The following is a 13,180-nucleotide window of genomic DNA, read 5'->3' as shown; positions in this document are numbered from 1 at the left end:
GTAATACTCTTCCCACTCCCGAAGAGAGATTAGTTCACCAAACGTTCAGCTGGGCTCCACAAGGCACTAGAAGCGTTGGAAGACCCAGACCTACATGGATGAGGACTACGAAGCGCGAATTGCGAGATGATGAATGGAGAAGTATTGAATTAAAAGCTCAAGATAGAGACGACTGGCGAAATCTAACCGAGGCCCTTTGCGTCAATAGACGTAGGAGGAGATGATGATGGTGATTTTTACCATCACTTCAAACAAAACGTTTTTCAATAAATTATCTTACTCTATTCTTTCAAGCTAAAATAAATTGATAGTTTTAATCCTTTCGAGTTTTAGAAATAATCTTCCTGACACACTAGCACGTTCACAGCAGAGGGAGACAGTAAGAAGTAAAGTATTCAAGACCAGACAGTTCAAAGTATAGTAATCTGGTTAGAATTCCGGTTAAACTAACCGGCTTTACAACTGGCTCCTTCGTCTAGTGACATTTGGCCGATAGAAATTTGAATGAAGTCCTGAATTGCTTGTTGTGATAATTGGCCATTTGTTAAGAATTACTTACGTTCTTTAAGGGCTATTGTAATTTGGTCTGGCAAATTGTAACTCGCAAAATTATAATTCCCGTTAATGATCTTTTATTAATGTTGGAGATTGATATTAAACAAGATATGGCTGGACCAAAAAAAAAAAAAAAAAAAAAAAAAGAAAAAAAATTATTTCAATTAGCTAAGTAATTGTGAGTAGTTTTATCTGCCAATAGATGGCAGCACACTGCAGAAACATTTTGACTTTTACACTATTATTATTATTATTATTATTATTGTTGTTGTTGTTGTTGTTGTTACATGGTAAGCTAAAAGCTTAGTAGGAAAAGCAAGATGCTATAAGCCTGAGGGCTTCAACGGATGAAATAGCCCAGTGAGGAAAGGAAACAAGGAATTAAAAAAAACTACAGGAGAATTAATGAACAATAAAAAAAACATTTTAAGAACAGAAAACATTAAATCGTATCTTTCATTTATAATCAAAAGATTTTTCAGAAATAAGCAAGAGAATTTTAACCAAGACAGTGGAAGATGATGGTGCAGAGGTTATGGCACTACCCAAGACTAGAGAACAATGGTTTGATTTTGGAATGTCCTACTAGAAGAGTTGCTTACCCTAGCTAAAGTTTCTCTTCTATCCTTACCAAGAGGAAAATAGCCACTGAACAATTACAGTCAAGTAGTTAACACCTAAAGTGAAGAAGTATTCTTCAGTAATTTCATTATTGTCAGGTGTATGAGGACCAAGGAGAATGTGGACATAATAGGCCAGACTATTCGGTGTGTGTGTGTGCGTGTGTGTGTGGGCAAGGGGAAAATAAACCGTAACCTGAGAGAGGGATCCAATGGAGAATCGTCTGACCAGTCAAAGGATCCAATAATTCTCTAGTGGTAGTATCTCAACGGGTGGCTGATGCCCTAGCCAACATACTAACTATAATAACAAGAGTTGATCATCCCTTAATAATTATTCCCTAAACAACCTTTTAGGATTGTTATTCCAATTTTACAAAATCAATACTGATAAAACTATTTAGCAAACAGTCAATACCAAATTCGGTTTAAAAGCAAAATTCTCTCTCTCTCTCTCTCTCTCTCTCTCTCTCTCTCTCTCTCTCTCTCTCTCTCTCTCTCTCTCTCTCTCTCTCTCTGGATAGGCTTAGTTTTTTTTTTTTATTTCGTAGTTCCATCTTCAAGACATTAAGAATTATTTCAGCTCAACCTATGAAGAGAAATACGTATAGATATAATACAGACAATTCATTCACCAACATGTTAGAATAAGAAGAAATGCTTTGCAATAACATATGAGCATAGTGCTGTGAAAGAGTATTAACACGTTTAATGTTTTATTTAAATTTCTATTACTTCTTACGTCGTTTATTCATTACCTTATTTCCTTTCCTCACTGGGCTATTTCATCCTGTTGGAGTCCTTGGGCTTATAGTCTCTTGCTTTTCCAACTAAGGTTATAGCTTAGTCAGTAATAATAATATTAATCACGTTAGTGCAACTTGGTCAAAATACATTAGTTTAGCTTCTATTTGTGATTTACGTTTTCTTTAATAAATATTAGGCTTCGTTTTCTATATAGATAAATATATGGTAAACATAAGTATTTAAACACGATGTACATATAACGATAAATTTGGGATAAATGGTACACATATAAAATCAAGAGGATGAATGAATAAGTACAAAAAAAATTACTATAATATATTAGCTATCAATGTTATTTATAACTAGAGCCAATACATCACAAAACTGCTATCTGATCCACTTTAAAAAGCAGACCATATATTCGTGAAGTAACAGTCAAGAAGAGGGTTTGTTTGTAAGGTAATATTGAGCTGGCTGCATGCCAGCACGGACTCTTGCTCCTAAAGCAGCTAAAACTATAAACCTTAAAGCGGCTAAAATTAGAAATATGATCAATGTATTCTAAGATTTTGATCATATCCTGGTTCGTAGGCAGCTTTGCAGTATTTCTGGACAAAGGAGGGAGCGGTGTCCTTACAAAGCATTTTTACACAAGTTTGGCAAACCACTTACTAATTCCCTACGGTTTAAGATTTTATAACCCAAAAGAATTATAATCTAATGGTGATCTCACACACATGATCCACTAATACATTTTATTGGATAATTCATACATAGAAGTTAAATACATCACACAGAAATACTAACATCTAACAATCAGTGTCTAATAACAGTAACCTATAACTGTTACAAATATGTTTAATTCACTTTTCGTTTGTAGAAGTAACTTGACTTGCTTACTCAGCCTAATTTCACTTGAAGTGTCAGCATACCCTTAAATTCATTGATAAAATGGAGGAATGCATAATGTGAAGGAAAATGATGTAACATTGGTAACGAAAAGAGAAATCGGGTTATTAAAGATGCATAAGTTCTCAAAGAGTAAAGGCAACACTACAAGCAGGAATGTTAGCCTACTGACAAATGCAAGAAGAGTTCTTCCCCTTGCATCCGTCACCAAAGGTCTTAGATGTGATGGTAAAGGTCTCTTAGTTTCAGTTCAAGTATCATCTGAAGAGATAAACACCAGAACATCAGCCTAGCAAGCCCCACCAAGCCTCCTTTCCCCCACACATCTCCCCGTTGTGGTACCCATACACAGCAGTGATCTCCCTAGTACACAGCTTAAACTCGCTGTCCCGGGCTGGGGTCGATCTGTTGTCATGCGAATGCTAGGCAAATGCGTGAAATGCGTTACCAAGTACTAACTTGGAAGCGCCAAGCATGGTGAAATATAAGTAAAATTCTTTATGATTAATAGAAACTGGACTATATACCCCGTACTTGGACCTGGGAGGCCATATTGGGGGAAATGCTGCATTAACGCTGTGAGCAAAATTTAAAGAGGTTGTGCAGGAAGATAGAAAAGAGGAAGTGGGACCTAGGATAAAGCAGCATCATGTTTTGTCGAAGTACAGGAACATTTTACTGTTAAAGAGCTCCAAGATGTCTTCATTTCAGTCCGAACGGGTTGGCCTGACAAATCACATAAGCCATTGTATTAAAGAGCTCCAAGATGTCTTCATTTCTGTCCGAAGGGGTTGGCCTGACAAACCACATAAGCTATTGTATTAAAGAGCTCCAAGGTGTCTTCACTTCTGTCCGAACGGGTTGGCCTGACAAATCACATAAGCTTGTGGATGAACCTTAGCAAAAGTACCAGTCTTTTCAATGTACATCTTCTGCCCAGAATCTTCCTGATTGGTCCAGGCTCTTGCATCTGAAACAGATGATATAACCATTCATTCATATTACTGCAACTGAAAACCATAAACAAACAGAAAACAGATTCATGTAACTGGTTTTGCGGATTACATCATAACTGAATTCATGATAAGGGCAATCTTAGTATTCACAGAGGTGATCAGCTGATGAAACTTGCATTTGTTCATGAAAGGAAAAATTAATAAGAAAAATTCCGTTATCAACAGATAAAAATTTAAAAAATAAGACCATGCAATGGAATCTAATAATGATAATAATAATAATAACAATAATGATAATAATAATAATAATAATAATAATAATAATAATAATAATAATAATAATGTATGAATAAAATAATCTTGCCCTAGAGACAACTTACCATTGTGTTGCGTCCATATGAGTATATTCTTGATAGCCTCAACCTGCGCAGGTGTGTCATACATTCCAAGGCGATGGCCAGGTATTTGCTTACAGAATGTTAAAGCATAGCTGATGTCTCTCCACTCCGCAGCGTAAAGGTACAGGAAGCCATCTGACATAATCTTATATAATTGGTTATAAATAGCACCTGCAAAAATATTAACATCACGTTAGATTAGATATTTGTGTTGTTATATGCTTTAGATTTCACCTCTCTCTCTCTCTCTCTCTCTCTCTCTCTCTCTCTCTCTCTCTCTCTCTCTCTCTCTCTCTCTCTCTCTCTCTCGAGGTAGATTGATAGTGCCCAAAACTATACCAGGAAAACTAAGGAAGGCGCACAGGACATTAATCCAATACGCACCAGCATCGATAATGCAGCGACTATTTAATGCGCTGCTAGCTCATCTAAGAAACATATCAGGAGTGAGCGTAGATGTGTTTAAGAATAAGCTCAATAAATACCTAAGATGCATCCCAGACCACCCAAGACTGGAAGATGCAAAATACACTGGAAGATGCATTAGCAACACTCCGATGGATATACGAGGTGCCTCACGCTGAGGGACCTGGGGGAACCCAGACATAAAATACGGCAATAAGGCTCTCTCTCTCTCTCTCTCTCTCTCTCTCTCTCTCTCTCTCTCTCTCTCTCTCTCTCTCTCTCTCTCAACACTAAACAATATGATTTGTGAATAAAATTTCATTGCTAAAGATTTTATTTGAAACAAAAAGTTACCATCCCTAAATAACATGAGTAACCTTCGTACTTGTGAAGAAGAAGTAAGTCGCATTTCCAAGGATCTTCAAGTCAGTGTACCTCGGGGAATTCTTACTAAGCCGGCAGAGAAATTTCCCTTCGAAAGGTTCCGTAGAAGCTGCTTTGCACAATGCATTAGTCCAACAGGCCATACGACACTTACCTAGTAGTAAAGATATAAAAGGTTACTGGACTATCAAGTAGTCCAGGTTTTCCTTTATATGTCACCTTGGTTCACTGGTTGAAAAAAAAACACTGCAAATGACTACAAAAGGGCATAATCTACGTCAGAGAACCTTAGATATTGCTATGTACACGTTACGGAATTTTATCTAAAGCCGAAACACACTAGAGTATGTCTTACTAATGAATAAAAAGAAAAAAAAATATGATAATATTCTCTTACAAAAACTGTCAACTTTGAGGGAGGAAAATCATACTGAATTTGTCAGAATTCTCTTACAAAAGTTGTTTACTTTGAGAAAAAAAATAACTAAATTTGTCAGAATTCTCTTACAAAAACTGTCAACTTCGATGCTGTAGAAGGAGTCGCTTTCAGGAATCACCAGACCATCAGAAATAATAACGCCGCCTCGTAATTCATCGCCTTCCTCAAACCTAATTGTGTAATTAGACAGGTCACTTCCAGCACTAGTTAGAACTTAGGCCAAGGACGGGTCAGCATAGATAATTGCAGATACAGCAACTATCTGGAATAGGTCGACTAGCCTCATGTCACCTAACCTGTTGATTAAAAGGGAAATATAATAAACTGCTAATGAAAAGCAAGTTGGTTAAATGACAATCATTCCTAATCTATGGAACACACAATCTTAACACTATAAAAAAAAAACAGACAAGTGATTATTGAAGAAATTAGTAATGATCGCTGATGAAAATGACACATAGGTTTATTGTGTCGTCCCTCCACCGCAAATACCAAAAGCGTCACAGAACAGTGTGTTAATCAGTAATGTGTTACTACTATTGGCTGCAATCCACGCAGTGTAGCGCCATCTCACTGAGTCAACAAGTCTCTGGAAGAAGGCTTTGGGGAGTTCATTCCATTCCTTGAATAATCTGACTTTCAAATAACTAATGTTTTGAGGTGGAGCACCTCCCTTTATCCATCTTCCAATATCATCCCACATATACGAGAATGGTGCCTTATCCAGAAACAGAGATGGCCAGGGTAGTACAACAATGTTGTTTCATCTAAAAAATTAAATAAAGAGCCATGCCATGTGAGGACAAGCATCGTCCTGTTGAAAAGTCTGGAGCCATGGCTGGGCCTGGAATAATGGTACAACGTGTAGTTACAGAACTTGGTCTCTGTAGGCTATGGCAGTCACATGCTGACAAATCACATGTAAAAGTGTTCTGCGGTGGTAGCTGAAGCCACTTCAGACAATGAGACTTACTCTTCTCCAGTGGTCAGTCTACACAATGCAGCGGTTTCGTAAACATTCATTATGATATCTCCATACACGCAATTAGCCATCGGGGTGGGACATGTTAAATCTGGACTCACCAGAAAACAACACTTGTTTCCACTGATGACATAACCAACGCTAGTGTTGTCGCACCCACTGTAGACGATTTTGGCTGTGTCACTGCGTCAGAATTGCTCGGATGTAAAGACAGCAACATCTGATCCCTACTTCCCTCAGATGACAGGCAGTGTCTACTGAGATTTGACGCTGAGGCACTTTCATTGTTGCAGCTATTTGTGTTCATCCTTTTTGTCTGTTTCAAGGAGGGGTAACTTGGATGGGGCGATCTTGCACTGCTGTTTTTACTCTTGGGCATACTGAGTCCTTAATCTTGAACATTACTAATTTGACAATGCCTTGCTGATTTTCGTCACGTGACATCTGAAGTGCCTGACCACCGCAGTTGCTGTAGATTTTATCTGAAACGTTCCAATAGTGATCACTCGCTGTTGTGTTTGACATAGCATGTTTTTGCAGGGTTCCTACAATCTATTTTGTGATGTGTGGTATTTTTTCAATGGCTTGCCTTTTAAAGAATCAAACGATGGGGGAATGAACGCCTTTTTTCTGAAATATGAAAACTTCATATAAATAACAAAAAAAAAAAAAAAAAAAAAAAAAAAAAGAAAAACATTAAAATGAATGCGTTTGTCCATTATGGTCAAGAACAACCTGAAACAACAGCAAAACCATCTTGCAGTGGAAAGTAATGTATACATACGACTATGCCTGTCAGAATTTTACTGCTTAATGTTTTTTGTTCATTTATCATGACCTTCTGTGTCCTTTTCCCACGCACATACTTGCAATCGAAATTCACTGAACTACACCACGTTGTCCAAAGACGTTCCCTTGAAGGAGTGTCGTGACATCGGTGCAAATCACGTGAACCACTGTTCTCATTACCTAAGGGTCTTTGCACTATTCCTTTACTGCCTATTTGTACTTCCTCTATGTCCATCTACTTTACCTCCATTCCGCTTCCTTTGATCTGACTTTGTCCTATTTTTTTAGCTTTCATTTCATTGAGTATTTCCAGGGTTGCCCTAAGTTAAATGGCCTTGCAGATTCAAGCACCGCACTCTATATCCCAAATTGATAAATATGATCCAATAATTCGAAAAGGGTTCCAATTAATAAACTCTTCAGATCATGGTTTCATGTCTCTCGCTATCCTGGTCTGTCTCATACCTTGGACTTACATGTATTGTATGTCTCCTTACCTGGTTACATTCTCTCTCTCTCTCTCTCTCTCTCTCTCTCTCTCTCTCCTCTCTCTCTCTCTCTCTCTCTCTCTCTCTCTCTATATATATATATATATATATATATATATTCTCTCTCTCTCTCTCTCTCTCTCTCTCTATATATATATATATATATATATATATATATATATATATATATATATATATATATATATATATATGCGTGTGTGTGTGTATTATAGCCGCTGAGGGAAAAATTAAAAGACTTGATTGGAGTTAGTACTTTCGTTCATTAGAGACATCAACAGACTCAACAGTTGTTGAGTATGTTGATGTCCCTAATGGATGAAAGTACTAACTCCAATCAAGTCTTTTCATTTTTACTTCCATGGCTATAATACAAGTTATAATCATCACGTGTCAGCTTTCGTAATTTCTACACATCTATATATATATATATATATATATATATATATATATATATATATATATATATATATACGTATATATATATATATATATATATATACATATATATACATATATATATACACACACATATATATATACATATATATATATATATATATATACATATATATATACATATATATATATATATATATATATATATATATATATATATAGTTGATAGTTGGGTTCCTCTCGGGAATTGCAATTTAAGTAGAAATAAAATAGTCAATACTACTATCATCATCTTTATTTGGTAGCTTTTGATATAACTTATGTCATTCTCAGCCTATCTGCAATTATCATTAAGATGAGGATGACATAAGTTATGTCGAAAGCTACCAAATAATGATGAGGATAGCAGCATTGACTATTTATTTCTACTTATATATATATACGTATATATATGTATATATATATATATATATATATATATATATATATAGAAACTATCATATATAAATAAATGAAAATATAAGTATAATATATGATATATTATATATATATATTAAGTAATATATATATATATTATTATATATATATATATATAATATATATATATATGTATATATATACCAGAAACTATCATATATAAATAAATGAAAATCACAAGTAAATATGATGAACTATTATTAAACATTAAGTAAGACAAACCCGCCAATTTTAAAAGTAAATAATAACAAGAACAACAACAAAACCCGAAACTTAATCTTAATAATAATTAATGCTTCCAAAAGGCTACAAATCACTGACTACACCACTTGCACTTACTGCCGAGACCCAACAACTGTTCTGACAGTGATAATCAAACAGTAAGCGAACAAGAAGCATTGATAAATGTTAAATTGCTACTGAATGAACATTATAAAATGACCGTGGAGGTCCTGTAGAGAAGAGAAGCAGCCATTAAAGTAATGTTTCCAGAAGGCATCTGTAAGGAAGAGTTGTAATCAACCATTGTCTCTCTTTATGGTCTATTAGTTTCGACTGGGTCCGGGTTCGAATCCGGGGCTGACCTGGGATTATTATCATGAAGTTAAGTTCCCCCTTGGGTCTCTGAGCCCGAGGTAGAGCGATTTCGATGTTAAGTGGTATTTAGGGCTTATATAGATGAACAAGGATCACGATTAAATGTGATAAATTATATATATATATGTATATATATATATATATATATATATATATATATATATATATATAGTATATATGTATATATATGTATATATATATATACATATGTAAATGAGTATACACGTACATACAGTATATCTAAATATGCATACAAATATACATACATACATACACACATATATATATATATATATATATATATATATATATATATATATATATATATATATATATATACAAATATACGTACAGGCAAACACACATATATATAAATGTATACATACGTTTGTGTGCGTGTGTGTTTAAAGTTCTTCGTATGTATGTATTAGTTACGAATTGAAAAATATGAAATATGAAGAATTATATTACCGCAATAATTTTCCAGAACAAACCAAATGAAAATCGAATTTACAGAAGAATGCGAAAATTTGTTACCTTAGAGAATACTTTGGGGAGCGAAGAAGCCACACGTCCTAACCCACCCAGAGCTGTGGCAAGACTGAATAAATAAAGACGATTTATGGACTAGTTGTGGGGACAGTCCGTTTTCCTCTACTGAAATTCCCACAGATTCTACATTTTCCCCACAAATCCATTGATCAAAAAAAAAAAAAAATACTATTAAAATTTCCATGAAGATTCCGGCGATCTTACCTATAATTTGTTTCTAGATGACGTTGTATAAGTTAGCAAAATCAGCAAATAAAACAATAAAGTTTTTTTTTTCTACTTTTAACTCAATAACCTTAATAAATTTATCAAGTTTCACATCAAATATTAGCTCTATAGCTTATATTATTATTATTATTATTATCATTATTATTATTAAATGCTAAGCCACAACCCCTTGTTGGGAAAACACGATGCTATAAACCCAGGGGCCCCAACAGGGAAAATGGCCCAGTGAGGAAAGGGAACAAGGAAAAATTGAATATTTTAAAGAATAGTAACATTAAAATAAATATTTCCTATATAAACTATAAAAACTTTAACAAAACAAGAAGAAGAGAAAGTAAATAGAATACTGTGCCCGAGTGTACCCTCAAGCAAGAGAACTCTAACCCAAGACAGTGGAAGACCATGGTACAGAGGCTATAGCTAAGGAATACTTGGAAAATAAATGAAATTAGAAGGAATTGTACCGAAAATGAAAGAAATTTAACCATACACATTCACTGAATAATCATCATCCCTACATAACTGAATTAAAATATGCTCAACTGCTTTGTATAACAAAAAAAAAAAATCGAAAATCCTCATCTTATGCTAACTGCTTCAGTGTAGCTCTATGAATAATAAAAGAAATAAATATAATAAAAAAATCTGTTCCTCTTCTTCGACACAACTGTTACGATCCTCGTGGGGATCGAACCAGGTTCTTTTGAATTGATTAATGAAATTGGAATTTCTCGACCACAATACACAATTAAACAAAAGGAAATATAGAAAGAAAACTCGCAAAAGAAAACATAATTTTATTTACAACTAGTAAAAGGTAAATTTTTCTTGATTGAATACTTAGGAAGCACTGAACTAAACAATGAAAATCATTTGATTAAACTACACTCCAGCAAATAGAGGAACAGTCAAGATATTAGATAAATAATAAAAAAAAAAAAATACTACTCTTCACAGCAGCTCTCGACGGTTGACAGGAACGTAGATATTTCAGGTCCAGGCGTTTCGTGGTCGGTAATGAGGGCAGGGGTCAACTCGTTCTGACATCTCGGACAAGGCTGGTTACGTCTGCATTCTGGTCCTTACGTCTTCTCTCCTTCCCTGTGCTTGTTCTCTCTCTCTCTCTCTCTCTCTCTCTCTCTCTCTCTCTCTCTCTCTCTCTCTCTCTCTCTCTCTTTCTCTCTCTCTCGTTCCCCTTTTCGTACTCCCGTTCTATCCGTCGTACTCTCGTTCTATATGTCTTACTCTCGTTCTGTCTTTCGTACTCCGCTTCTCGTTTAAGTTTATATATCCCTGTATGGGAGGGGTTAACTATGGACAATTCCATATAAGGAAATTTTCTCCTTTCTTCATCCATATTGGTTTTCCTTAAAACCACGCCTCTGAAAACATCTAGACGAACTCTCTGCTGGTGTAATCAAGATCCATATCGCGCTATAATTGAAGCGAGGCATGTGTTTACCTTTCGTTAATGTATATTCTTCGGCGACAACACTGCTCTTCTTGTCCTATGGGTCCTTTCATAACGTTGGCTCCTTGGTTTGCTACAGACAGAGGATCGTTGTGCCCAAGGTCTGCTGAACTAGGCACACCTAATAAATTTCTTGATTTCCATCAGTGACGGTGAGAGTTTCCAGTAAACACTAGCGGGACCTCCTCTCTCTCTGTTTGTCAAGAGTAGAGAATTCACATGTTTTAACATTCTTTTCTATATTATTCTATCTACCCATGACAACAACCTTTTGCATAAAGATTTCTCGGTGCTCCTATAGTGTGATTCCTACCATCAGGATTCTATTATAGTGTGATTCCTACCATCAGGATTCTACTATAGTGTGATTCCTGCCATTAGGATTCTACTATAGTGTGATTCCTACCATCAGGATTCTACTATAGTATGATTCCTGCCGTCAGGATTCTACTATAGTGTGATTCCTACCCTCAGGATTCTACTATAGTGTACCCATATTGAGGTAGTTACAGAAAATAATGGTAGGAATCATCCTATAGTAGATGCGAGTCCCCATATTGAGGAAGGAACAGAAAATGAGGGTAGGAATAATCCTATAGTAGAATTGAGTCCCCATATTGAAGTAAGAACAGAAACTAAGGGTAGGAATCATCCTATAGTAGATTTGAGTCCTCATATTAAGGTAAGAACAGAAAATGAGGGTATGAATCACGCTATGATATATTTGAGTCCCCATATTGAGGTAAGAACAGAAAATAAGAGTAGGAATCATCCTATAGTAGATTTGAGTCCCCATGTTGAGTTAAGAACAGAAAATGAGGGTAGGAATCACCTTATAGTAGATTTGAGTCCCCATATTGAGGTAGGGACAGAAAATGGGGTTAGGAATCATCCTAGAGTAGATTTGAGTCCCAATATAGAGGTAAGAACAGAAAATGAGGGTAGGAATCATCCTATAGTAGATTTGAGTCCCCATATTGAGGTAGTAACAGAAAATGAGGGTAGGAATCCCCCTATAGTAGATTTGAGTTCTCATATTGAGGTAGGAACAGAAAATGAGGATAGGAATCATCCTATAGTAGATTTGAGTTCCCATATTGAGGTAAGAACAGAAAATGAGGGTAGGAATCATCCTATAGTAGATTTGAGTCCCCATATTAAGGTAAGAACAGAAAATGAGGGTAGGAATCATCCTATAGTAGATTTGAGTCCCCATATTGAGGTAGTAACAGAAAATGAGGGTAGGAATCCCCCTATAGTAGATTTGAGTCCTCATATTGAGGTAGGAACAGAAAATGAGGGTAGGAATCATCCTATAGTAGATTTGAGTCCCCATATTGAGGTAGGAACATAAAATGAGGGTAGGAATTATCCTATAGTAGATTTGAGTCCCCATATTGAGGTAAGAACAGAAAATAAGGGTAGGAATCATCCTATAGTAGATTTGAGTCCCCATATTGAGGTAGGAACAGAAAATGATGGTAGGAATCACCCTATAGTAGATTTGAGCCCCCATATTGAGGAAGGAACAGAAAATGAGGGTAGGAATCACCCTATAGTAGATTTGAGTCCCCATATTGAGGTATGAACAGAAAATAAGGGTAGGAATCACCCTATAGTAGATTTGAGTCCCCATATTGAGGTAGTAACAGAAAATGATGGTAGGAATCACCCTATAGTAGATTTGAGTCCCCATTTTGAGGTAAGAACAGAAAATAAGGGTAGGAATCATCCTATAGTAGATTTGAGTCCCCATATTGAGGTAG

At 35.6% G+C, this 13,180-nt stretch overlaps 1 protein-coding gene across 3 annotated transcripts; it reads right to left on the bottom strand.

The window, feature by feature from the left end:
• Positions 1-2,280: 2,280 nt before the first annotated feature.
• Positions 2,281-9,754, bottom strand: LOC137638389 (uncharacterized). 3 transcript variants are annotated; one of them, XM_068370423.1, is made up of 5 exons: positions 9,701-9,754; positions 5,442-5,709; positions 4,976-5,128; positions 4,168-4,356; positions 2,281-3,801 (listed from the first exon to the last, which is right to left on the bottom strand). In XM_068370423.1, exons 3-5 carry the CDS (start codon positions 5,115-5,117, stop codon positions 3,674-3,676), a joined length of 459 nt encoding a protein of 152 aa, XP_068226524.1. In that variant the 5' UTR covers positions 5,118-5,128; positions 5,442-5,709; positions 9,701-9,754; the 3' UTR covers positions 2,281-3,673. The 3 variants fall into 3 exon arrangements, with proteins under 3 accessions (XP_068226524.1, XP_068226523.1, XP_068226525.1); XM_068370422.1 differs by having other exon boundaries at positions 5,483-5,709; XM_068370424.1 differs by lacking the exon at positions 5,442-5,709 and having other exon boundaries at positions 9,701-9,743.
• Between the last annotated feature and the right edge of the window lie 3,426 nt (positions 9,755-13,180).

Source organism: Palaemon carinicauda, chromosome 3 (genome assembly GCF_036898095.1).
Source record: "Palaemon carinicauda isolate YSFRI2023 chromosome 3, ASM3689809v2, whole genome shotgun sequence".
Taxonomy (NCBI): Eukaryota; Metazoa; Arthropoda; class Malacostraca; order Decapoda; family Palaemonidae; genus Palaemon; species Palaemon carinicauda.
The sequence above is the reverse complement of the archived record's forward strand: the minus strand, read 5'-3'. Positions and strand labels throughout refer to the sequence as shown.